At 35.8% G+C, this 27528-nt stretch overlaps 1 protein-coding gene across 2 annotated transcripts in view; it reads left to right on the top strand.

Moving 5' to 3' along the window:
- LOC149821232 (dynamin-2A-like) overlaps positions 1 to 27528 on the top strand; it is a 64419-nt gene that overhangs the window by 2417 nt on the left and 34474 nt on the right. For both annotated transcript variants that reach the window (XM_089983628.1, XM_089983629.1), the window contains 12 exons: positions 1885 to 1946; positions 2125 to 2242; positions 2416 to 2758; positions 4632 to 4779; positions 13884 to 13985; positions 14080 to 14199; positions 18304 to 18387; positions 20163 to 20290; positions 25013 to 25097; positions 25284 to 25422; positions 25896 to 25972; positions 26080 to 26136. In XM_089983628.1, coding sequence (XP_089839754.1) covers positions 1885 to 1946; positions 2125 to 2242; positions 2416 to 2758; positions 4632 to 4779; positions 13884 to 13985; positions 14080 to 14199; positions 18304 to 18387; positions 20163 to 20290; positions 25013 to 25097; positions 25284 to 25422; positions 25896 to 25972; positions 26080 to 26136 — 1463 coding nt within the window. The remainder of the gene's footprint in view (positions 1 to 1884; positions 1947 to 2124; positions 2243 to 2415; positions 2759 to 4631; positions 4780 to 13883; positions 13986 to 14079; positions 14200 to 18303; positions 18388 to 20162; positions 20291 to 25012; positions 25098 to 25283; positions 25423 to 25895; positions 25973 to 26079; positions 26137 to 27528) is intronic.

The following is a 27528-nucleotide window of genomic DNA, read 5'->3' as shown; positions in this document are numbered from 1 at the left end:
ATTCCAATATGACTCTGAAATGTATGTTCTTATTTCAAATCCCTTTGTCTTTTACTATCTTCCGTAGTTCATACAGGTACTCTTCATATGCTGTACTATTATTATGAATCAACATGTTGACTTGAATTGTTATATGTCTGTGTGTGATGTTTGTTGATTGATTCTTCTCAGCAAAGACCCATCTTGACATATGGTTTAGTTCCACACACTTTTAGAACTTTGACAATTTTTTGTTCTAAGTTGTGGCAAGGAATTCCAGGTGGAACTTATGCCATATGGACTCCTCTTTCTTCTTTCTGCACCTGCACTATGTGTGTATGATGCTAAACATGGTGCAGAGCACTTGATGAATACTTAGCATACATTATGGTATCAGCCATAAAAACTTGTGTTGTTCTAGTGGTAATATTTAGAACTATAATCAAGAAAACTCAGCTCTTTCACTTAATGGGCGAACAACCCATCCATTGAATGTACTACTTCCCAGCTGCCATGGTTTTAAGACGGAAAGTTCTAGGCCTGTTTTTTGAATTTCAGATTATGACTTGGTGTTTCTGCAGTATTATTTTTGATGTATATGATTCACTATTATAAAACTTATAATATATATGTTTACGCAAATAATGTAACCATATAACATAACTATATTCTTAAAAAAAGACCTTTTTTTGATGACGAGGAACCAGAGTTACCGGAAGTGCCTAGGTAAGTGGGGAAGCGTGGAACGTAATGCTTCCGAAACACGCGGGTAAGCGCCATTTTTTAATGGGAAGCGTGCTTCCCCTTTATGGGAAGCGTGCTTCCCTTTTATGGGAAGCACGCTTCCCTTTAATGGGAAGCACACTTCCCTTTTATGGGAAGCATGCTTCCCATCACACTTCCCCTGCGCTTCCCCTATTTTTTCAATTTTTTTTGTATTTTTTTTGTATTTTTATTTATTTTTTCGCTTCCCCCTCGCTTCCTAGGTCGCTTCCGGTTCGCTTCCTAGGTCGCTTCCGAGACGATTCCCGATTCGCTCCTAAGTGGTCCCACGCTTCCCGCTTCCTAAAAGTTTGAAAGTGCCTCGCTTCCCTCTCCCCGTATCGCTTCCCGCTCCCGCTTCCCGCTCCCGCTTCCTCAACTGACAACCATGCGAGGAACCCTCACTGATTTATTTGGATGATGGTTAGATGGGCATGTGTTAAAGCTTTAGCCTCAAGTATTGAATCATATGGTATTTTTCTACGTTGGGAAGGGGACACAATGCGGATATGCTTGATATATATTATAACAATTCTCAAAAATTAGGACACGTGGCATGGTGCACACACATAAATGTATGTGTGCATGTGTATAACAACAATTCTAAAACACTATAATTAAGAACATCAAATAATGAAACTAAGTTGACATTAAAATACAATGTAATTGATGACAAATTTTAATTGAAAAAGAATGCAAGTGAACACAAAATCCGTAAATAAGATCATAAAAGTAAATAAGATCACAGAATCAGTGAACACAAGTGAATGCAACTAAGTTAATGAAACATTGCTGACTGTATGGGATGCTGGTTTGACTGTGTCCATGAAGTGTCCTAGAGTGGCATGTTGTGTTCATATGGGGTATGCGTTTTATGTGAAGTGTCCATGTGACACAGGTGTTGTTGGAAATTTTAATTGACATTCAAATACATTTGTTGTTATAGATTGCTCAATAGTGCAAATGTCTAGTTTAATATGAGTATCTAGGTCAGGCAACCATTCTCTCACTTGACATTCTGTTCGTAGAAAATACTTTGCCGTAGACAATTGCTTTATGAGTTGATTTGGATGATCCACATCTCTATGTGATTATTAAACCACTTCATTATTATCCTTGACTTGGTTTATTCATTTTTTGCAGCTCCTCCCCTGAAGTTGATTGATCTGCCTGGATTGGATCAGCGGGTTATGGATGATTCCGTGGTTAGTGTCTGTAATCTATTTTCCTTGTCTCTTTATTTGTAGTTTTCATTGTTGCCATCGTAGTTACCTTTTAATTTTTCTAAAGTCATGTCAAATTTTGTATTTTTTCCCTCTGTAACTTTCAGCTTGGGGTTTAGGTGTTGTTTTATCATTTGACATATGATATTCTTTTTGCCAGATCAGTGAGTTTGTGGGACATAATGATGCCATCATGTTGGTCATTGTACCTGCTTCCCAGGCACCAGAAATTTCTTCCTCTAGAGCCCTTAAAATGGCAAAGGAGTATGATGCTGATGGTGGGTGTTAATTTCATGTTTGTTGGCACATATTGTTAATGCAATCCATTTTTATCGTCTGGATATAACCTTTGCTGGGCAGAGTTTGATATGTAAACATGTCCTTTCTCTGCTTCTTGTCCATCATTGAGTTATTTCATGGTAATGTGAAATTTCTGTTGTTTTAATCGTAGGTATGAGAACCATTGGCGTTATTAGTAAAATTGATCACGCAGCTACAGATCAAAAATCTCTTGCTGCTGTTCAGGCTCTTCTTCTAGGTCAGGGCCCACGTAATGCAAGTGATATTGAATGGGTTGCTTTAATTGGTCAATCTGTTTCTATTGCATCAGCACAATCAGGATCTGTAGGCTCTGAGAGCTCACTGGAAACTGCTTGGAGAGCTGAAAGTGAAAGTCTGAGATCCATACTTACTGGTGCTCCACAGAATAAGCTTGGTAGAATAGCTCTGGTTGATACTCTTGCTCATCAGATTCGTAGTCGGATGAAAGTGAAGCTTCCAAGCCTTATGACAAGGTTTCTTCTTTAGATTGCTTATAGATCTATGTGTTTCTTAGGCTTAAAAATGGTCAATGCTTCACTGCATTTACAAAGTTTACATGGTTGTTTATGTAATGAAATAGTGGAAAATACAAAAACAATGCCACTAAGGGCTTTACAAGACAAGCACAAGTCCGCTATAGGACAAACTTATAGCCAACAAGGGGCAGCAACACAAGCACTAAGTGCAAATAAAACATTAAGGAATTAAATAGAAAAACAAAAAATATAAAAAATATTCATCTTTATTGAGCATAAATGCTTAAGAGAAACATTAACAATTGAGGGGGAACAAAGTCCCTTTATATACATACTACAAGGGAGAGAGACCAAATGGAAGCTCCCAACGGTCATATTTATGACTGTTGGAGAGCCTCCAACGACCATAGAGCCCTTGCTTAAAAGGGCAAATTACAAAAAAGGAAAAATTAATAAAAAAGGAAAAAACTGTTCCTAATGAACTGTCCCTATTACATGAGTAAAATGATGAAAATACCCCTAGAGGATATTTAGCTATTACATTATATATATATACATCTTAACAGTTTATATATTATCTTTGAAATGTGTTTGTATTTACTTCACCAAGGAAGGGAAATGAAGAAGTAATGCCGGACACACAAGCGAGATGAAGGATTTTTTACATCCAAGTGAAGCAGGAAACAAGAAGTGTTTAAGAAGTGAACTATGAAATCTTTCAGATTTAAAAGTAACTAATCATATTATAGTATGTAATTTTTCCATTATCAATCCAAGACCTATTGCATTCTTCATCCACAAAAAGTGTAACTATCTAATTGTAAGAGAACTTAATGAAGGTTTCCTGCCTACGCAACAAGAAATTGTAAGAGATGCAACAAGCAAGTTTGCAATTATACAGTCAATTATTCTGTGTATTAGTGGATGCATAACGAAGAAGCAGTTTTTGCATGTTCAGTTGACAAAAAGATGCCAACTAGGTAGCAAGTATGCATGAACTTTAGCGTAACCTTTGGCGACAATTCCAGAATTACATGCATATGTGTGTAATCCTGTAAATATTTTTCTTATGAACAGGGAAAATGCTGAATGCTTTCATCCTGTCTTATATTTTCATGTGAATTATCTAAAAGGATTTTTATCTTTATAAAACTGGAGTTATCCTGTTTTTTATTTTAACTTTTAAGAGATTAGAGAAAATCGATAACTGTTTGCCCTTAAAGTAAAACTGCTCTCCATAGGAATCATGGCTTCTAATCTGCAATATGTTGCCTATTTAATGTAAGGCATCCATGTGTGAAATTATATGCTTCCCATGTCCTAAGAAGCTGGCTCCAAAATGCCTAGATTTCTGCTTCTGAGATGAATTCAAGTGAGAAGGCTTCAGCAGATTCTTTAGTGCTTTTAGAAACAATAAGCGGATTGCATGCATAGCATGGTTCACCTTTCTCAACCTCTGTCAAGGATGGGGAGTTGCGACGGTCTTGTTACCAAACTCCTGGAAGGGGACCTCATACATAACGCACTGTTCCAGCTCTTACAAGCACAGTGGCTTTGAATCCATTCATTTCCTGTTAGTGAACCAGGGCTGGGAACTTTAAGCTACCTGTGTGGGGTCAAACCATTGTTTCCTGCTATTGTATGGTTGCCTACTCGAAATGAACGTTGCTAGGGATTATTGAGGAATAGAAGCATCCTCTGTTGCTATTTCTTGCAAGCCCAAGTTCCTTACAAAATTAGATGATAATGTGATAGACCAATCCAGTTAGGTTGCGTTAAGATACATATATATATGTATGTAGGTACTGGTTCATTGTTTTTTATTAGTTTACTTGGTTTGAAATAGTGTTTGTTCTTTTGGGATTTCTAGGTTGCAAGGGAGGTCCCAAATGGTGGAGGATGAGTTGGTGAGGCTTGGTGAACAGATGGTAACTACTGCTGAAGGAACAAGGGCCATTGCGTTGCAGCTTTGCCGTGAATTTGAGGACAAGTTTCTCCAGCATATTGCCACAGGCGAGGTGGGCATCTTACTGTAATCTATTCATGTCCTCCATATATTTGTTGCTTATTTCTTTTCTTTAAATTGATTTGCCTTAATTTTTGATGGACAATTCTAAAAGCTTCGAACTCTATCCTGGATTTTTTTTTACTTTATTTAGTGTTTGCAGTTATTCACTAAGTTTGACATGGGCTTGAATATTACCAAGGTTGCTGGCCATGAAAACTTATGTTGCCTACACAAGTTAAAGGATGGAGATTGGTGTTGTGGACTTTGTTGGAGGCTTGAAGTTTGTTTGATAGTCTAAAGTTAATGCTAGTTTTAGCTGTTGGAATTCCTTTGGATGGGATTTTATTGGGTTTCTGTTAGCAGAGTCAGCTACAGCAGATTTCTTGAGGCCTTCTTGATATGCACAACCACCACAAAGGGAGAGGTGCACAAAGGCACAAGAACACTTAGAACAATGTACACAAAGGTACAAAGAGATAACCCCAAATGCAAAATATAAAGAGTTTTATTGAGCAAGTTGGAGGACAATGCTCCCAATAATGAATGAAAATACAATAGGGGTTCAACCCCTTTTATAGAAGAGAGGAAGCCTTGTAGGGGCTCCCACTAGTCGTTGGAGCCCCTCCAACGGATAGAAATCTAACCGTTGGAGGGGTCCAACGACTAGTGTTGGACCCCCCTCCAAGGTTGACTAAGTAAACTTTAATATAAAAAAAAAGAGAAAAAGAAAAAAGGAAAAGAAGAAAATAAAAAGAAATAAATTACAAACATATTTACAGGTGTAAATATGCGTAAAATAGAACAAAAGACAGAAATACCCCTGGGGTTACATGAAGGGAATATATATATATAACAATAGACATACATATATGTATATGTATCTTTCATCATGTACATATAAAAATATATGTACATAGGAGATACAATTTAACATACTCCCTCAAACTTAGGGCAAAATGACCGAGATTTTGCCAAGAAGAAAATTAAATCTAGGAGAGCATAGAGCCTTGGTGAAGAAATCTCTCAACTGATATTCTTAAGTCACGTATGAAAGATCTATAATTCTTTGCAAGTATGCTTCTCTAACGTAGTAGCAATCCATCTAAATATGCTTTGTGCGTTCATGAAATGTGTGATTTTTGGCAATGTACATTACACTCTTATTATCACAGCACAACTTAGTGGGTCCTTGAACCTGAATCCCCATATCATGTAACAGTTGATGAATCCACACAATTTCCATAGTTGTAGAAGCCATGGCTTGATATTCTGCTTCTGTGGATGACAGAGACACCTTTTGTTGTTTCTTGCATCTCCATGAGATTAAGGATTCATCTAAAAAATACAAAAGCCTGTAGTGGAGTGACGATTATTTAGGTCACCTCCCCAATCAAAGTCAGTATATGCAATCAAATTTAATTCAGAGGATGGGGAAAGAAAACCTCCCTTGTTGATAGTTCCTTTTATGTATCTGACAACTCGGAGAACAACGCCCATATGAACGGATGTAGGAGCATGCTGGAACTGGCTTGCAGTGTGCACGACGTGTGAGATGTCTGACCTTGTGATGCTAAGATACATTAGAGACCCCACAAGTTGCCGGTAGGGGGTAGGATCCTTCAACAGAATCCCATCATCGATTTTCATCTTTGATCCTACAATTTCAGGAGTTTCACAATTTTTTTCATCAGTAATACAAGATCTGTCAAGAATCTCACATGCAAGTTTGGTTTGAGACAAAAAATAGCCTCTATGAGAATAGGCTATCTTAATACCAAGAAAATAAGTTAGATACCCCAAATCTGACATTTCAAACCTTTCTTTCAAAGTGTTTTTAATATCTTTGATACCCTTTATGTCACTATCTGTTATCAACATAAAGCAGTAAAATCACAATACCTGCATTAGACCTTTTGACAAACAGAGTAGTGTCAGTGTAGCATGAAACAAAACCATTTTGAACCATTACTTCATTAAATCGATTATACCAAGCCTTAAGAGCTTGTTTTAAACCATAAAGAGCTTTTTGCAAACGAAGGACTTTTCCCTTTTGAACATCCAAGCTGGGAGGAGCATCCATATATACTTCTTTATTAAGGTCCCTGTTTAAAAAAGCATTTTTGACATCCATTTGATAAATGTTCCAGTTTTTAATAGAGGCAATGGTGATCAGACATCTAACAGTGACCATTCGTGCAACGTTGCTTTCTTCGTAATCAATGTCGTATTCTTGACTATATCCCTTAGCGACAAGACATGCTTTATATTTCTCAAGAGTGCCATCACTCTTGGTTTTGATTTTATAAACCCATCTACATCCTATTGATTTCTTTCCTTTTGGGAGATCTTGAAAAACCCAAGTTTTAGCTTTGTTGAGGGCTTTAAGCTCGTTATCCATGGCGTCCCTCCACTCTATTCTTTCCTTGGCTTCTCCAAAATTTCTAGGTTCTTGGTAGGAGTGAATAGCACTAAGACATGCCCTATGCTTTGGAGAGAAGGACTCATAGGATATAAATCTAGAAGGATTTTTCCTAGATCTTTTGGTTCTTCGAGATTGGTTAGAAAAGATTCACTAGGGTCACTATATTTTTCTATTGCACTTCTAAAGGTACTTTTATCTTTATGTGTATAGGTGATTGGCTCAACTATCATTTCTTCTTCATGTTGGATGGGTTGTGGAGTACTTTCACTTCTACCCACATCCTCATTTACTTCATCATCACTTAAAAAATCTTCATTTCTAGATAATAGTTCAAACAAAAAAGAGTAATCAACATTATCTTCATGAGCTTTGTGTTCTTCAAAACCACTTATGTTCTCTAAAAAGGTCACGTTTCTTGAAACATATAGTTTGTCATTTTTAATATCATAACATCGAAAACCTTTTTGTGTTTCCGAATAACCCAAAAATGCACAAGGAATAGCTTTAGGAGACGATTTATCATTTTTGTCGGTGAGGACAATACACTTACAACAAAAAATTCTTAGTCTATTGTAGTCGGGTTCCTTTTTATATAAGATTTCAAAAGGGGTTATTTGGTTCAAATTTTTGGATGAAAGTCGATTTATGAGGTAAACTGATGCAAGAGCCGCTTCGGCCCAAAATCTTTTTGGATTTTTTTGAGAAATGAGTAATGTTCTTGTAGTTTCTATTATATGTCTATGTTTTCGTTCGGCTAATCCATTTTGTTGATGAGTTTTGGGACAAGACCTTTGATGAATAATTCTATTATTTTCAATATAACTTTTGAAATCATTTGAAAGATATTCTCCCCCGGAATCGATTCTAAAAATTTGTAATTTACTATTAAATTGGTTTTGTATCATCATATGGAAAACCTTAAAGGTAGAGAACAACTCATGTTTATGCTTGAGGAAGTAGATCCAACTATATCTTGAAAAATCATCAACATAAATAACATAATATGAAAACCCTCCTTTAGACACAACGGGTGTCGGTCCCCATACATCCGAATGCACAATTTCAAAAGGCTTAGTTGAAAACGTAGTTCTTTGTCCAAAAGATAAGCTTCTCATTTTACCAAGAATACAATCATTACAATTGAAGTTGTCTTTACATAAAGTTTTGGTAAAATATAAATAAGAAAGCTTGACAATATTTGGGTGCCCAAGGCGTTTATGCTAAACATTTATATCCTTATGTTGGGCAATATTACAAAAAGAATGTTTTGAAACTTGAAGAAATTCCATAAAGTATAAATCTCCCTTCCTAGAGCCTTCTCCAATCAACTTCTCGAACCGGCGATCCTGTATCCAACATTGATTTGATGAGAATTTGATATCACACCCATGATCCGATAGTTGAGAGACGAAAAACAAATTTAAATTCAATTTTGGGATAAATCTAACTTTAGGAACAAAAAAAACATTGACTTTCAAAATCTCCAATTCCCTTTATTTCAAGAGAAGCCCCATCCGCTGTAGAAACAAAAGAGTGACAAATTTTTTGAGTATTTAGAAAGTGCAAAAACATTTGGAGTCATATGAAAGGATGCACCCGTGTCTAAGAGCCAAAGAATCTTACCGGGAGGAGAGAAGATGGACATGGCGACTCTGAAAACGGATCCCTTGAGGAGAGGTTGAAGAGCTTCCATTATTTGATTTAGAGATAATGTGACATTGTTGGAAGTTGATGATCCTTCCTCCTTGTATTGTTGGAACGTTGTAGACATAGCCACCATCTTTTTGCATTTAGGACATCTAGGTTTAATGTGACCCGGTTCTTTGCAAAAGTGGCATATGATTTTGCTATAATCTCTTCTTCCATATTGTCCACAATTTTCTCTTCCTCTTTGATTTTTGTTGAAGTGAGGGGGTTTATATGTTTTGACATTATTTCCTGGTCTAGAGACGGCATACGCACCCTCATCTTCATCTTTAGAGGGAACGGCCAACACACTTTGATTGGTTTTTTTCATCCCCAATCGAGTTTTTTCTCCACTTAGCTTGGTAAGTAAATCTTCCAACGGAGGAGAAGAGAAAGAAGAGAAGAGAGAGGACCTGGTTTGCTCGAATTCGGGTTGAAGCCCGTTTAAAAAGTTGAAGAAGTGATCCTCTTCAAGTTGTTTGGCCCTTAATTCAATAGCCTCTCCACTCCATTTAGGTTCTTGAAGAGCAAGTTCATCCCAAATGGTGGATAGCTCGGCAAAATATTCTCTAACGGACATTTTCCCTTGTTGAAGGGTCAATGCCTTCTTTTGAAGGTAATATTTATGCGACAAATCTCTTGAAGTATACATTCTTTCGAGATATTTTCATACTTGAAATGCTTTCTTGAACTTCAAAATATTGGCATTTATCTTCGTTTCAACGTAAGAAAAGAACCATGAGAGAATTTTGTAGTTTTTCATCTCCCATTCTTCATGTCTTTTGTTATATTCTTCAAAATCTTTTTCTCTTTCTTCGCCATCAAGAACCTTTATTTCACCTTTATCAATAATGGTGATCTCAGGTTCGTGTTCGGGAATGGTTCCTTTAACATATCCCCAAAGACCTTTCGGGGATTACATGAAGGGAAAATATATTATATATATATATATAACAATAGATACATATACATATATGTATGATACATATATGTGTATGTATCTTTCGTCATATACATATAAAAATATATGTACATAGGAGATACAATTTAACACCATGTTCAACATGGAAGGTCGATGGAGGTTGTGTTTGATCCACAACCTAGCAGAAGATTGAAGAGATACAGAAAACACATAGTATATGACAGATTTGCGTAATGGAAGAAGATCTAAATAATCTTTTGACTGTGCTGTTCATATGTTTGAGGCAGTCATGGGTTTTTCTTCCGTGCAAGCTGTGGTCATGAAAATTGTGATGGCTAGACGAACATTGACCTAATGGATGAGATATTGTTTCTTATGCATGTGCATGACTGCCCATGGAGGTATATGTGCATGTCTAGAAAAGTTTAAGATTATATTCTATACATGTATCCAAAATAAACATGTTACTCTGGAAATCATTTTGAAATTGTAGGATCAACTTGGTTTTAGGGGCACATGCATGGTCATCTTCAGTATGCAATTGAAGTTCACATCCAAAGTGGCATTTCAACCCCAGCAAACAAGACTTTTTAATTAAGCCATATCAAATGATGATTTGGGAATCAAGTTGCATATCAGAGATGTCGATGAGACGTGTAAGTACAATTTGTGTCATCCTTGCTGCAGAACTTAGGCTACACGATGCGATCCATGAAACTTAGATGAAACCAAGTTTGTGTGAGCATCCTGTAAAGAACTGTCAAAATGGATTTTGTTTGTGGATCGGCCTACCAAGTATTCCCTCTTTCACTCATTTATTGTTTGCAGATGACATATTATCTGAAGAGGCATCTCTTCATAATTTTGGGGGGTACTAACTTCTGCTGAGAATCTTTGCTATGATGCTGAGTTTGAAAATTAGCGAGGATAAATATAATTTAATTTTTTACAGTGTGGGGGTGACTTAACAATGATGACAAGTTAAATTTTTGATTGTCAAATTGGTGATCAACCAATAAAACATCTTGGACTTTCAATGCCCACAGGCATGTCCAGATGAGACACTGGCGAATATAGAAGATAAGTGGATAAAAAAAGTAGAGTTTTTGGGCATAGTGTGCGTGTGTGTGTGATTAATTGGGAAGATTACTTTGATTGTACCAAATTCTATCCTGGTGCATTTTTTATTTTTACAGTGCCTGAAAAAACCAAGAAAAAGGTTGGTAAAAAAAACTAGTTTTTTCCTTGTTACAGGGGTTAATCGGATAGGATGCAGTAATGAATTGGAAAAAGGACTCTCAACCCTTAAATCTTGGTGAACTTGGCATTAGAGATCTCAGCCTGATGAATAAAGACTTTTAACAAAATGGATAAGATACATATGCTCCTAGTGGCTAAGATCATGGATAAATAAATCACAGATTGAGCTAGATTATCAAAAGAGTAGTCCTTGATGTGAAGCGGGCACATGCAAGATCTGTGTGTATCTTCCGGATGACTCTAATTGTTGATATCTTGGTATCAAGGCTTCAAGGGAATATACTAGTGTAGTGTAAACAACCAATGGACAGGTATAGAAGGGATGACATGCTGTGCGTATTGTTTAAACTAAACAAGGTATGTGTAGTTGCTGTACATTCGATGACTTTATGTTGCCTCAGATCTCTCGTTCATTACTAATATTTTAGTCATCCTCCCTCTCATTGCTAGATCCATCTCCAAGTTATCTTTCTTCCAGTCATAGAATTTTTTGTTTGTTGGGGGCTTAACCTTTCCCTGATATTTCGGCTATAGTACCTTTCATTGATGTTAAAAGAGGAAAACATGAGAGGAAAGAAGAAAAAATAATGAATAGAAAAAGAACCCACCAATAAATCAACTTACCCATGTGAATCTGGTTTAGCTTGACACTGGACCCAAGTTTTAGGAACCTACACAAAACATTGAAATTAAATTTAAAGAAGATTGTGACCAGAGTAGATCATGTTTACTAAATTCCCTTCTATGGGTCTCTAATTGCCTATATAATTGCGATTCAGTGCCCTACATTTGACGACCGCTAATAACCAAGATAGGCAGACTATGGTGTACATTTTATTCCTAGTTGGATTTTAAGGTTCAGTTCTTTCTTACATCTTGATGATGATGACAGATAGCTCTGGTATATAGATTATTTGTATGTAACTATATCTTGTATGTATGTATATAAAGGCTCGAAAAAACTGGCGGATAAAAATGTGGAATTAGAATTAGTTTGGATCCAACCAATGACTGGTTCACGCATTTTCACATGATTATATCACATAATCTATCTCTTGGTGGTGACTCTTGATATCAATTCCATGGAAATAAAGAAAATTCATTTGTGCGTTATAAGGGTTTGAATATAAGCTATGTCACATGCTTGTGGTTGCAGCAGGTATGACACAAGAATTTCTGAAAATATGGGTGTGGGGTTGCACTATGCATGCTTGACCAAATCAGGTCCGATTGCACTGATCAAACTATGATACGACCCCATTCTGAGCAGATCCTCTGAGAGAGAGAGAGAGAGAGAGAGAGAGAGAGAGAGAGAGAGAGAGAGAGAGAGAGAGAGAGAGAGAGCAAAGCACTTGACCTCTTTTGACTGCACCAGGTGCCATATCCACACTATGTCGATACAGGTGCATTGGGTCTTCAGAACCCATGTTATATAGGATGGAACTTGCTTTGAGTACACCATAAAGTAGGTCAAATAGAAAATTAGGATTTAGTTTGGTTCATATTAGCATTAATTTTATGTATATTAACAAATATCGCTGATATTTTTAATTTTTCACGTTTTCATCGTGTTAATAAATAAAACAAAAAATGCAATATATTCAATACTTCGCCATAATTAAATTTATCGTGTTTTTGAAAAATTGTGATAGAATTGTTTTTTCTCCAAAAGCTCCCACTTAACAATTAAGAGTAGGGCAATTGTGTCATTAAACAACTTATATTAGTATGCAATGCCAAGACAGGTAACGGCTACATGGGCTGCTAGAAAGGCACACAAGCATAAAAGGTGAATTTGAGAAGGCCAAGTGAGGTCATTATATAAAAAAGGGAGAGAGCTCCTCCTCTTCACCCCCCTTGGATATGAGATTAATTGTCCCTTGTTTTAAAAAATGCACGGATAGGACTGCACTTTTCCTTATCAAATAGAACTGTTTTTTATTATCCATTTTTTTAAGAAACATGTATGGTTCATTTGTCCTTTTTTCCTATGTTTTGAATCATTTCACTTAATATTAGAAATAATATACATTTTAAAAGAATAATGTTTGTAATTTTAATATTTTTTAATTTGCTTGAGATTTTCCAGAGATTTTTCTGAGAAAAAAATTAAATATCCTGATATTCTCTCATGCCGAGAAAATTCGGTGAATGAGATTTGTGACTGATTTTATATTCATGAAGTAATTAATCTTCTTTTGTGGAGTTACTACGTTCAACTTATGGTTTGTTTTTTCCACTACGTTCAACTTATGGTTTGTTTTTTCCCCTTTTTCCTTTGTCCTTTTCAATACATGCGAGTGAGCACTGGAAGCCTGTATCATTTACCGCCTCTTGCCTGTTGTGATTTGGAATCAATCATTCACATTTGATTGATCAAAGATGTTTACTGATTCTTTTTTTGACACCATAGGTCTTATTATGTGCATGCTCTTCATATTTGGCAGTTTGAAATGTCAGTTTCAGGATGTTGTGCGAACACTATGTCATGGCTTACATTGATTCACAAGCCCTTTGTGCAACAACTTGTTATTTCTGTTGTAGTTGTGGTTAAGGATGTATTTTCTGTTGCTTATGGAAGCAAGATATGTATTTTTTGGGCTAGTTTGCCTGGTTAGTGGCAGTTCTAATGTGCTTGTTTATATTAATTCTCAATTGTTATTAACCATATTCTGTTTAAGTTGGAAGTTGATCTCCATTCTACAACGATCTATGCTTAGGCTGTCAACTACACTTGCAAGATGGTCATTGTCAATTATCTGGCCATAGTATTTGCTTCTGATAATATCTAATTGTTCGCCTTCTAATGTGACCTCTTTTTTAGGGTGGAGGTTGGAAGGTGGTTGCAAGCTTTGAGGGAAATTTCCCCAATAGGATTAAGCAGCTTCCCTTGGACAGACATTTTGATATCAACAATGTTAAAAGGGTATTAGGAGGTTTACCTTAAGAGTTTTTTGTGCCACTTGGACTTATTTTTGGTTGCTTATCTCCTTCAATATTCACTTTTTAACATTTTCTAGGTTGTATTGGAAGCGGATGGTTATCAACCTTACCTTATATCTCCTGAAAAGGGATTGAGGTCTCTGATAAAAGGGGTCCTTGAGCTGGCCAAAGAATCATCTCGTCTCTGCGTTGATGAGGTGATTTTGTGGATACATTGGTTGTTTAAAACATTTTTATCCTTTGCATTTTTTCCCTTCTAGAAAGGATAACTAAAAATGGTTTATTTTAGTATGATTCCCAATTATATACAAGATTAATAAAAATGTTTCATTAACAAGAAAAATAATTACACCATCATTTCATGAAAGCAATCAACTTGATGTCAGTCGTCATGTTTTAATTGTATATTTTGCCTCAAGCATTGGTTATCTTTTCTTAGATCTTCTTAGGACTGTTTATGTTTCTTCTTAACATGTTCATCTAGTTTTAATTCCTTTGGAAAACATGAGTTTTGGCTGTTTATTGATATATGATCCTCCCTTAACTAGTAAAAAGTCATAAGCTTTTGTTTTATTTATTTATTTATTGGGGTTTTCTCGTTAGCACTTATATAAATGGAATCTTGCATATTTTCTTGTAGCTTGTTGGCTTGCTTGGGATGAGAGTACGGGGTATAGTCGGATAACTATGGAAACACTTAGGATACCTGCAGATTCACAATAGCTCATGGTTAGGAAGTGTATTGTAAGGGATATTGGAATGGTCTACGGTTCAAGTTGTAACGCATGCCGGAATGGTCTAAAGTTTCAAGTTATATGTTTTACAGAAGATACAGGAAAAAAGATTTTTACATCAATTTTTTTTTAAAATTGAATAGAAATAAAAAGGTTTGTACTTTAAGAGAGCTGCTCACAAACAGTTTAAGAAAAGAACCCCTAAACAATAAAACTATCATATCAGATCAGCTTAATTATGAAAAAGAAAGAACATGACATTATGCAAGAATTAGCAATTAGTAAATGACACCAATAATAAAACCAACCATAATTTTGGAATATTATAAGTGCCCTCGTAACATGTATCAAAAAGGTCTAAAATTAATACATTTAAAAAATGAAAAATATTAAAGAGAACAGTATGTCATTGCATTGTCAAAACATCGACCATCAAATGTTAACTTCAAGAGTATATATTATATAAGAGGTCTTGAAAAATATTAAGCACACTACATTAAGTTTTTCAATCTTTCTCATCAATCACTTTCAGACAGTCATTGTGAAACCCAATACCAAAAATAAAAGGTACATTTGACTTGACCTCCATCAGGCAAACTGGCCTGAAGTGATATCGAATTCTTTCTCAATCTAGGTGGTTACATATCATGAATGTTGGGGATGACTTATCATAACTATAAAAATAAATTAATTGATCTCTTCTTGTTCTAGAATAATTTTCTTCCGTCCTGACTTTCTCTTTTATGTTTGGTCTTGCACAATGTTGTGAATAGCATTGAGACGTAGTGAGGCATAAGCCTCGAGGTGTAAAGTGTATGGTTCACAAAAAATATTAACAATTATGCCAAATAAAAAATTAAAACAAACAATGCATCATTTATGAGCCAATAATGAATATTGAATATCAAATAGACAATCTAAAATAAATTACAAAATGAATTTCGAGCAACGACTATAATGCAATAATTTAATTCATCCAACAAAGAAGATGTGATCATTTAACCAAAGAACAAGAGACAACTAATACTAATACAACATAAACAAATAAAAGTGTGAACTGTGAAGTAAAAACTAATAAGATATCAACAACTGAAGTTATTAATCATAATAAGTAATGTACTTTTACAAATCGAAAGTGCGAAAAAAATTCACACGCTTTAAGTTACTGGGGTCATGGGCTCGACATCCTGAAGGAATATAAAAAACAGTTACATATTTCTTTAGAGGACAGCATGCTTTTTGTTATAAAAAAAGTGTTAGATGTAATATATATGAACAAAAAACATGCTATATATATGATATTAAAAACAGTGATATATGAACCAAAAGAAAAACCAAAAAAGCATGCTATATATGATACATGGACAATGTATCATATATCATTTGGGCAGCATATCCTATATGTCGTACATATAAAAATAGAGTTACATATTTCTTTAGAGGACAGCATGCTATAAAAAACAGAGATACAGAAATTACATGCACACACAAACACACACTGCACACAAGACGCAGTACACACGCACACATACCACTACACTCAACTACATTCACATATACACTATATATTACACACTCATTCACATAGAAACACACACAATGCACACACACAGAGCACGCATACAAACACACACATAGCCACCACATGTTCACCTGTACACAAACAATGCATGCACTCATTATGAAAAACCCATACACACATACAACATTTATAGCACACAGCTGCAGAAAAGAAAAAGAGGAACAAAGAGAAACAAAGAAAGAGAAGAAGAAGAAGAAAGAAGGGAGAAAAGACAGAAAAAAGAAGAAAAATAAGAGAAAGGAAAAAAGAAAAGACAAAGTAGAAGAATGGAAGAATAAGATGAAATAAATAAAAGAAGAACAAAGGGCGGAAAGGATAATGAAGAAGAAGAAAGAAAAAAGCAAAAGAACGAAAAAAGAAGAAAAGAAAAAGGAGAGAGAGAGTACTAGTGGGGAAGTTGGTCACCGGGGGTATCATCGCCGGTCATCGCTGCTCGAGCTCCAGGATCACCGGTGGAAGGAAGGAGGAGGAGAAAGGGAAAAGGGGAAGAGACCCTAATCGATCGGCACCCTTCCCTTTTTCTTTATCTTATTTTTTTTAACAAAGCAAAAGAGTGATTAAATGGGGGTTTTGAGCCCATTTGACCATGGCTTAATAAGGCATGCCTCAAAGCCATTGAGGTGCACGTCTTTGGCCCTCCTGCATTTTTTAAGAGCGCCTCAAGGCTTTTACTCAAGCGCTTCGCTTCGAGGCACACATTGTGCCTCAAACTGTGCCTTTAACAACATCGGTCTTGTATATTCTTATGAATGGGGTCAATAGCACATTAATGATTTCTTATTTTATTCGGAAAAATCATGAAAAAATAAAAGGAATTTTCAACAAAATTTGGACAAAAAATGCTAAAGGTTTCTGTATGTTATGAGTCTTATGACACATGTGCCATGTTGTATGCTATTATGTCCTAAGATATGCTCTAATACAATACAATGCACTAATTTTTCCAATACAAAGGGGTGTGTTGTATCGTAGGGACCTCTGCACTACAGTTATTGAATATGACTATTTTTACAGCATTAGTTTCTAGTTTTGGGCACTAGGTGCCTAAAGACCTCCAGCACATTTTTATAAAATCATTTGAACTATCCAAAATAAAGAATCTGGTAATCATGAATTACACTTGAGAAGATTTATCTTATATAGTTATTACTAATTGCAATTCATCTAAAGGTCTTGGTTTGTGCTTAAAAGTTCAAGTCATAGCTATCCCTCAATCTTAGGTTGAAGTCCTCATCTAAAAGTCAATTACATGGTTTTGAAATGGTGTTCATAACAATACAATATTTGGAGCTAACACAAGTCTGCCAGTTCTGTATGATGGTTTCCAAAATTAAAACTGTATAAACTTGAGTTGCACACAAACTATGACCATGAACCCACTGTCTCTTGTCCAAATCACTTATAGAAGAATATGGCAGTTGCATTGGATAGTTATTTTAAAAGATGGCATGGCGATCACAATCGGAAGTACCGTATCAGAGTCCGTGCATCATATTCATGAGAGGGTGTGCACACATTCAACTGATCTTCGTCTTGGTTGACTTGATCAATGTGTTTGACTCTGTGGATCTTTGTTGCTCAGTGAGATGCAACATTAATTGGTGGATTTTATTGGCCTAGTTGCATTCATGACTTGAATTCAACTGAAGAACGGGATATTCTCCAGCTTCACAGTTGGGGAAAAAAAAGGGAGGGTCTTTATCAGTGATGCATACTGTACTTTTACACATCCTTGGACCCTTTGCCTGAAGGCCATCTTTTGGTTACCTTTTTACACAATCTTACTCTGGGTGACATTTCTCCTGATTTCTTCCAATTGTGAATAGTGGGCAATAATATACCACAAGAGAGACTACATGTGCTTGTGCTAGCATTAGGGCTTAGTTGTCCATGGCTTAGTAGCATGAAATTTTATTTTTTTCTGTTTAACTGGCTAATCATGTTATATCATGAAATAAATATTTATGTTTTGGCTATTGAAACAGGTTCACCGTGTGTTAATGGATATAGTGTCTGCTGCTGCATCTGCAACACCAGGTCTTGGTAGATATCCTCCATTTAAGCGTGAGGTAATCAAGCTCATTGTAGGGCATGTGTGAAAATTGTCATTTGACAAATATAGGTGAAACACAATATTTATTGCTGCATTTTTTGATAAAATGAAATAAAAAGCAATATCAATATTGCTAATATGATGTTCAGTTTGCCATCATATTCTTTATAGGGGTAATGTTTGCTATCCTCGTGGGTAAGGGACACCCTAGTGAAAAAATGTAATATTTTATTTTTTACAGTGTTTTTGCACACATACCCTCCATATGTGATCTACACATTAAGTTTAGTAGAAACTGACCTTTGGATCATGTTTTCCTGACATATATATCAGATTTTACAAGGGTTAACAAATCAATGGCCTACGACGATGTACAAAATTTTCAAACCTCAAAAAACATTTTTACATCGAAAAACTATTCCTACCATTTTGACCATGCTGAACCAAGGTTGTAAGTATTGTATCGTAACCCGTATTGGTCTGGCCCAAAATAAGATATGTATCATAAAAAATCATAAATTTTGAAAAAAAAATAAAAAACTCTAAAAAATCAGAAACAATAGCAAAAATTCTAAAAATTCATAACACACGATACAATGATGAAATGCACAAAATGCAAACATAAAATCACATATGAAGCATTTATGTCTCTATGAGATGCATAAGACATTATCAAACATCAACTATCTTATAAGAACAATGCAAAATATTAAATATCTTGCAATTAAGAACATACCACAAGAATCATACTTTCATATTACATAAACAAAAATATTATGACAATAGTTGTACTCGATTTTCAATCAGTTTTCACTCATTACTTGAGTGCTCCATTGCCGTGCCGGATTATCTTATGCCATCTTTGTTGGAGTGTGAAGCATGATTTCTACCTTGATATAAATTTCTAATTTTCGCGGATCCAACTTCGCGGTAAGTTGGCGGGGGTTGCAGGCCTCCCAAGGCAGATTTTTTTGGAGGGTAGCGTTGTAATTTTACTTATAATACTTTTTTTTTTCACCCTAACCCACTTGACTGAAAAAATGGTGAAAATGCACTTTTACTTTAACAAACCACAAAAGCCCTCTCTTTTGCACATGGATCGACTCTCAAATCACTCTCACAAGTCCTAGGGTGTGTGGATACCTCTCTAATGACTTCTACACAAATGATGGAGTCGGCCCTCAAGGGGTCTTTAAAACCCAAAATTGAAAAATTACGATTCAGCCATTTTTTTAGTGCGCCAACCTTGCATTGTACGATACATACGATATACACTCGTATCGCGATACAAGTGCATATCGTATCAGTATTCCTCATAGTAACGATACGTATCGTACCGTAGCGTGCAATACCGTATGATACATACAATATTGTGCTGAACACATGCATGAGGTCAAATTTGGTCAAAAGTTAAAACAATCTCCCACTACGAGTTCCAACTAGGAGGAGGGTAGCAAATGCATCCCTTAATAATCATCATACTATTGGAGCAAGTTATGATTTTTAATTCTTAATTTTATATGAATGCCACAAAATTTCTTTTTTCTTGTCAAAAATTTTTTAACTGTTATTTGGTGACATTTTCTAGGGGAAGCTGCCTTTTTCTTCTCTGAAATGTTGCTATGATGATATGACCATGGCATTGACTTTGATTCTATGGTGTATGTTAATTAGGGGAATTGTGATTTAATGTTGAATAGGTCAAAGTTCTCATGATCCAGTAAACTTGGTTTGGTTCCATCCAGACATGCCACTTGTTGCTATAAATTAATTGTCTTTTTTTGTGGCAAGGTTGTTGCAATTGCTTCTGCTGCTTTGGATGAATTCAGAAATGAAGCCAAAAAAATGGTTGTTGCACTTGTGGACATGGAGCGAGCTTTTGTGCCCCCTCAGCACTTCATTCGCCTGGTGCAAAGGAGGTATGTTTTGCAGGATGATTTGATTTTAAATGATCTACAAATGGTTGCCGTCACACAAATTATGATTCACTTATTACTTTGTTCTTGTTTTTTAGGAAAATTAGTCATTTTCTGTAGTAATACTCGTTATAATTGACATGTGACTTGCGCGACTCCACTTAAAGTCTTGTTTGTATGTCATGCAAGTGGCTCTAGCCTTTGCTGTTTTCTCCTGCAGATGGAATGCATGCTCAAAACAGTTGCATTCTTTTCTTTTCCTCTTTAATTCCCTCAACATCTTATGGTGGTTTCCATGGCAGTGTATTAAGGAATGTGCTTACCACTGTATGTTCTTATATTTAATGTTTGCTTACTTTAGGTGCTCAGAAAGCATTGTTATTTCAGACCTTCACATTTCTGATACCAATAGAATTATAACATATACTACTGTCTCTCAAACCATGTCACATGGATACTCCATTTTGTCACCATATTGTGTCCCCTTACATATTAGTCATATTGAAAACTTCATAAAAATAGTCCCATCTCTTTATCCACAGCTGTATCCATGTGACAGCTCTAAAAAAGGACATGCTAGATGCCGTTGTTACTTCTTTTCTCTCCAGGAAAGAAGGAAAAAGTGATGAATACATCCCAATTTTAAAAATTATGGGGCCAATTTGTACCTTGACATGTCTGATTCCCTAGCATTTGGAGGATCAAGTCTTTGACACAATAATCTTGTGCGAAATTCGCAGTTTTTTATAAAGTACGTAAAGAAATTACGTCACTTTATTTATACGACTATGTCACAGGGATTCGGCTAGCAGGGTGCCGCACCCGCGTCGACGCGGGTGCGGGTGCGGTCAACCCGATCCTGGGTGCGTTGACCGCACCCAGGATCATTTAAGTCCATTTTTTTTGGATTTTTTTTAAAAAAAATTGCCCTATGCTGCGATTTTAAAAAAAAAAAAAGATCTGTTGACAGCAGCTGTCAGCTGGCTGACAGCAGCTGTGACAGCAGCTGTCAGCTGCTCGATTCTTTTTTTTAAAAAGCAGCTCTGTCAGCTGGCTGACAGCAGCTGTCTGTCAGCCGCTGACAGACAGCTGCTGACAGCAGCAGCTGTCAGCTGCTCTATTTTTTTTTAAAAAAAGCAGCAGACAGCTGCTTTTTAAAAAAAAAATCGATTCGTAAGGGAGGGGAACCCCGACCCCCTATATATATTGACATTTTTGCCCCTGCCGCACTCCCGCACCCGGGTTTTTTGGAAGTGCCGAATCCCCGCACCCGCACCCGCACCCATGTGACATAGTTATACGATTGTCTTTTCTTAGATGCACCTTAAATTGTTGCCAAAAGTACCTCCAAGACTTTCTATGGTTGCTTGTCAGTGGGAATGATAATGTGATGATAATTGTGTTTTTGGAGTTTCAATTAATCTGATGCAGATCTTCTTTTTGCAAAATACTGATAGTACATTTGACGTGTGTTGACACTATTCATTGCCTTTGGGAGTGAAATGATTATAGAATCTCTCTTTATTTTTCATTGAAGTAGCAATATAAATAACTATTTTCTTTCTACGTTCTGAATTGTATTATGCTTGGTCAAATCATTTTCATGTCCGTCTTTTTTGCCTGTTGGCACCAAGGTTATAAGTATTGTATCGTAACCCGTATCGGTCGGGCCCAAAATAAGATACATATCGTAAAAAATCATAAATTTTGAAAAAAATTAAAAATTCTAAAAAACCCAGAAAAATAACAAAATTCTAAAAAATCATAACACACAAAACAATGATGAAATGCAGAAAATGCAACCATAAAATCACATATGAAGCATTTTTGTCTCTATGATATGCATAAGCCGTCATCAAACATCAACTATCTTACAAGAACAATGCAAAATATTAAATATCTTGTAATTAAGAACATGCCACAAGACTCATACTTTCATATTAAATAAAAAAATATTATGGCAATGGTTGCACTCTATTTTCAATCAGTTTTCACTTATTACTTAAGTGCCCTATTGCCATGCCGGATTATCTGATGCCATCATTGTTGGATTGTGAAGCCTGATTTTTACCTTGATATAAATCTCTAATTTCAGTGGATCTAACTTCGCGGTAAGTTGGCGGGGGGTTGCAGGGGGCAGCGCCCTTGAGGCAGAATTTATTTGCAGGGTAGCTTTGTAATTTTACTAATAATAAAGATTTTTTATCTTAACCCACTTTCTTGAGTGAAAAAATGGTGAAAATGCACTTTTACTTTAGCAAACCATACCTTCCCATAAGACTACTTACTTACAATAAGTCAATGTGCATAATTCTTGAGAAAATTCCTCGTGGATCTGATGTTAGGACTCTGGAACTTCTTTGCTCACTAAGAAAATAATACACCGAACTTTAAGCGGTTCAGTCTAAAAGTTTTGCGCTTGTAGGCTTAATTCTTTTTCTTTTTATTTTTTCCTAGCTGGATAAATGCAAGATCACATGCTTTCATCATGTGAGAGATCTTTAATCTTTATGGTCCAATTCATAATCGGGCAAGGCTAGCACAGGTGCATGACACATGGCATCCTTTAACCGCTCGAAGGCACCAGAAGCTTTCCCCGTCCACTTAAACCCATCCTTTTTCAAAAGTGTTGTCAATGGCTGAGCAATAATGTCATAAGCTCGAACAAACCTCCAGTAATAGCCGGTCAACCCAAATAATCCACACATGGCTCTTACCATTTGTAACACCCCAATTTTTAAAATCGAAATTTTAGGATTTTTTTAAATCCCTTTACACGATTTTCAAGAACCCAAAAAAAACTCTTTTTAAATTCAGTTCAAGCCTTGGGCGGGTTAAAGATACAACACACACGTGAAATACTAGAAAAATTAAATCAAACCACAGTTTGTTTTAAACAAATCAAATACTAGTCTAAAAAATTATCAGAGTTTACAAGACTTAATAACAAATCAAATAATAACATAAATCAAATCCTCTCAACAACTTAAAGAACTGTGACCCTCTTGGTGCCGCCCTGAGCCTTCTTGTCATCACCTTCCAGCCTACTCATTATCTAAAATATTAAAAGTAGAGGCATAGGTTCGCAGCCTCAGTAGGTAACACCAAAACAGGATTTATTGACTGATATTGCTAATCTCTTGAAGAAGTTGACCTTAAAGCATGTAACGGTGTCTGTGTAATTGGAATTTAGTTTGAAGCCAATGTCAAAAGCCAATTTGGTTTATGGTGAAGAGGCTGCTATTTTACTTTTCTTTTTTTTCTGTAGGGAATGAGGGGAAAGAAGCTAAAAGCATTTTGTTTATTGTTCAAGTTAGAACCTCATCATTCACTTTTACAAAAACATGTCCTTTTTTCAGAATTCAAATTCTTGCACAATCCTATAATTGAATAACACCTCATTTTTTTGTTAGCCAAAATAGTACTTGGGATAAGTTCTGTCAGGTAATACTTTGTGCCTCGATGATTTCTTTCAAGTAATGACTTTCTAAAAAAATAGTTCTGTTAGATAGTGCTTTATCTTTCCCCTAAAGTCTTAGCTTTTACAACCTTGTTATTAAAGTTTAACACATTTGCCTTTTAAATTCTGTTCATTTGACACATCATCTCCCTCCTGCACAACAGGTCCATCTTATATAACTATCTTCTTTGAACAGCCATGGAAGAAAACCTCTCTCTCTTTCTCTCTGTCACACGTACGAACACACACATCCCATCCACTTGTCCTATGGATTGTTCTGTGCTCTTCATTGTTGCATATGGTACCTCACTTGGCCAGGTGAAAATAGGTCTGATACCCAATCTATTGACAACACTTTGTACGGATAGGAGACAAAGATTTAATGGTGGTAAAATGAACAGAGGGGGGGAGATGAGTAGATTTTTAGACCAATTAGTCACCAACCATGACTTCAGGGATGAGAGGTATGGCAGATTAGACAAGCGAAAAAAAATTTGTTTTTTGAATTATAGGTTTTCTTGGGTATGAACCTGAACTATAAAAAGAATGGGCATATTTTTTTGCAAGCTATATAGTCAAAATTGGGACTAGGCACCGGGTTTGTGCCTAGTCCAGGGCACTTAGTAGGCCTGGACTGGGTGTCCCTACTAGGGTGCCTAGTCCAGGGCATTTTATTTATTTATTTATTCTTATGTTTCAATTGTTATGGGGGGAGGGGTCTCTCTCTCTCTCTCTCTCTCTTTCTTTCCCCTCACCCCTTATTCCTCTTCTTCTTCTTTGGCTGAGACCTATATATATATATACAGAGAGAGAGAGAGAGAGAGAGAGAGAGAGAGAGAGAGAGAGAGAGAGAGAGAGAGAGAGAGAGAGAGAGAGAGAGAGAGAGAGAGAGAGAGAGAGAGAGATGGTTCTGTACCATGATACCATACGGTGGTATACACTTGTTTGTATGGATCTAGTCATCAAATGACAGTTCTAACCATGCATGTGTTTAACATGGTTTATTTACTATGTTATAAGGTTTTATCATGTCTAATACATCATCAGATCCTAATTTTGAGACAGTGAAAATCAATGGCTCACAATTCTTGAAAATAAGGGTGGTTTAGAAATGGTATAAAACATCATAGTTTTTTATGTTTTCATTGCATTTCAGTCACAGTTTTATCCCATGATCAAATTGATAAGAATTTGTTTCATACTGTCATTCAACAAGTGCTTAATGCATTTGAAATATTGCTTTGTTTATTTATGTTGATTAACAGAATGGATAGGCAGCGAAGGGAGGAAGAACAAAAAAATCGTTCCTCAAAAAAAGGGCTTGAAGCTGAGCAAGCAATACTGAACAGAGTAAGTGATATATATGCTTTTGAATTTATTGAAGATAGTAGCCTGCATTTGTACAACTTGATGCAGTTGACATTTTTATCTGATGAATCTGCTGTATTACTGTTCTCAAGATTTTCATATTAACATGTTTTTATCCATATGGTTGTGATCGGTGCAACTTTAAAAGTTAAATCTGTTCCTTTTCAGGCCACTAGTCCTCAAACAGGATTTCAGCAAACCAGTGGAAGCTTGAAGTCAATGAAAGAAAAATCAAATCAGCCAGAAAAGGATGCAAAAGATACCTCAGTTTTGCAAACTGCTGGGCCGGGCAAGGAGATTACAGCAGGTGTGTGATTCTTTTGGCTTCTGTGGGTATTTGGTTAGTTATCTTGATCCACATTATATTGTTCTCCAGCCTTACACGAACTCAATAGTCAAGAGGAAAATTAGTTATGTTCTCTTCCTTGGAGAGAAAAGTGTCATTGTTGGCTGAGGTCCTTGGTCCTCTTCTTTTGTGTGAAAAAAGTTTGCACAAAGCACTAGTGTCCATGGTGAATATTCATAGTTTCAAGGCCACCAAGTGAACATCTAAGTTAGTCTTCTGTTAGGTATGTCTTTTGGAACTATCACATGAAGCCTTCCAAGCAAACTTTCGACTTCCAAGGCTTAAATTGGTTTGCCAATAAGCATTTCTATAGTAAAACTGGTTAGAAATGTATATCTAACATATGGTCTGTTTACTTGAACATTTTAAACCATGAAGGCTTTCCTTGATACTTTCAACATCCATTTTTTGCTGACTTTGTTTTCTCATTGTAGGCTTTCTGTTAAAGAAAAGTGCAAAAACTAATGGCTGGAGTAGACGGTGGTTTGTTCTAAATGAGAAAAGTGGCAAGGTGAGTATCACTTGATGAATAGTAATGTGCTTACAACTTCTATTGGCGGTCTTGGTTCATTGAAACTAATGGTGGTTTTTCCTGATTTTGAATCTCCTCTTTTCTAGCTTGGATATACTAAGAAGCAAGAGGAAAGGCATTTCCGTGGTGTCGTCAATTTGGAGGTTTGTATAAGCTATTGGCATGAAGAAGATTTTTTTTATTCTTTATCATTTTATGCCTTTAGCACCTTCAATAGCATCTTCAATTACTTGTTATTCTTCTAGTCTATCTAGCATGGTTGTTTCAAAATGTCCAGCATATCTGTGTCGATGCTGATGCTTCTGGGTGCTGTCACATTACTATATAATATGTTGGATACATTTTAAGTTTCTATAAACATTTACTTTTTCTACCTTTATTTTGTATGGTTTTGTGCAATTCCTCATTATAGTAAATATGTTAGGGTTTATCTAGCATTAAACTACTTGTAGTTAACATTAGCTTGCATTCAATTGATTGAAAAGACCAAAAGGCTAAACGGCCCTTAAAAGTAATGATATTTTTAAGAATACATCAACACTTTTTTGGGATAAAAAAGCTAACTTTTATTTTTTAAATTCACATTTGTATAGTACACTACTTTTTTGAAAATGGTGTTTGACTTTTGGTTTCTCTCCAAAAAGTGGTCATTCATTTTAAAAAATGCCATTGCTTTTAGGGGAATTTTGGTCATTTTAATTAGTTGAATGTAGCTAATATTAACTACAAGTAGTTTAATGTTAGATAAACCCTATTATTTATTGTGTGAGTGCATGCTTGCATGTGCGTGTGCATACATGCTTATGCAACACACACAAGCCAGTTGCACCCTCAAACCATTCTTTTATAAAACATCCATGACATACCAGCCATGTATTAATATCTTTCTGCATACCAGCTACCGTTCCTATATGTCATAGCTTGTTTGTTCATGATGATACTAATTCAGTAATCATGACATTGATGATCATTTCACTTTATTTCTTCACATCCTTCACTCTTTTTATTTTCACAATTTTATAGTCTGAATTTTGTCTCTTGCTATTCTGGCATTTCTATCAAGTTCCCAACTCATGGCCACTTCTTTTGTTTAATTTTTTATTGGTCATGTTCAGTTTGTGCTATTTTTATTGCAAAGGAGGTTAGTTCTCCTTATTGCAGGAACTCAACTACATTTGGTTACTGTCAATGTGATTAGGGACATATGTTGATTGTGATTGTTTTACTTGTAGATTCCATAGCCATGTTAACTTTTAGTATATTGGAGAGCTAAATTTTCTTTGCATGTAGTTGAGTTGCCTAAGTTTCTCGCCATAGAAAGTTCACATTGTGTATTTCCTATTCTATTTTCTATGAGCCATGGCCCGTTCAATAATATTGTTCAATAGAGTACTATTCCAGGTATCTGCATAGGTTTAGAAGCTATATTATAACCAGAGAAACAGATCAGGAAGGGAGACAGCGCAAAGAGAGAGGCAGAACAAAAACTTCATTAGAAAAGAAATTTTGGTTTACATAATTTATTAAGGGTACTT

The sequence above is a fragment of the Nuphar pumila genome, chromosome 12 (assembly GCF_984573655.1).
Source record: "Nuphar pumila chromosome 12, dmNupPumi1.hap1.1, whole genome shotgun sequence".
Taxonomy (NCBI): Eukaryota; Viridiplantae; Streptophyta; class Magnoliopsida; order Nymphaeales; family Nymphaeaceae; genus Nuphar; species Nuphar pumila.
Note: the sequence above shows the minus strand (reverse complement) of the source record. Positions and strands in the feature narration are given on the sequence as shown.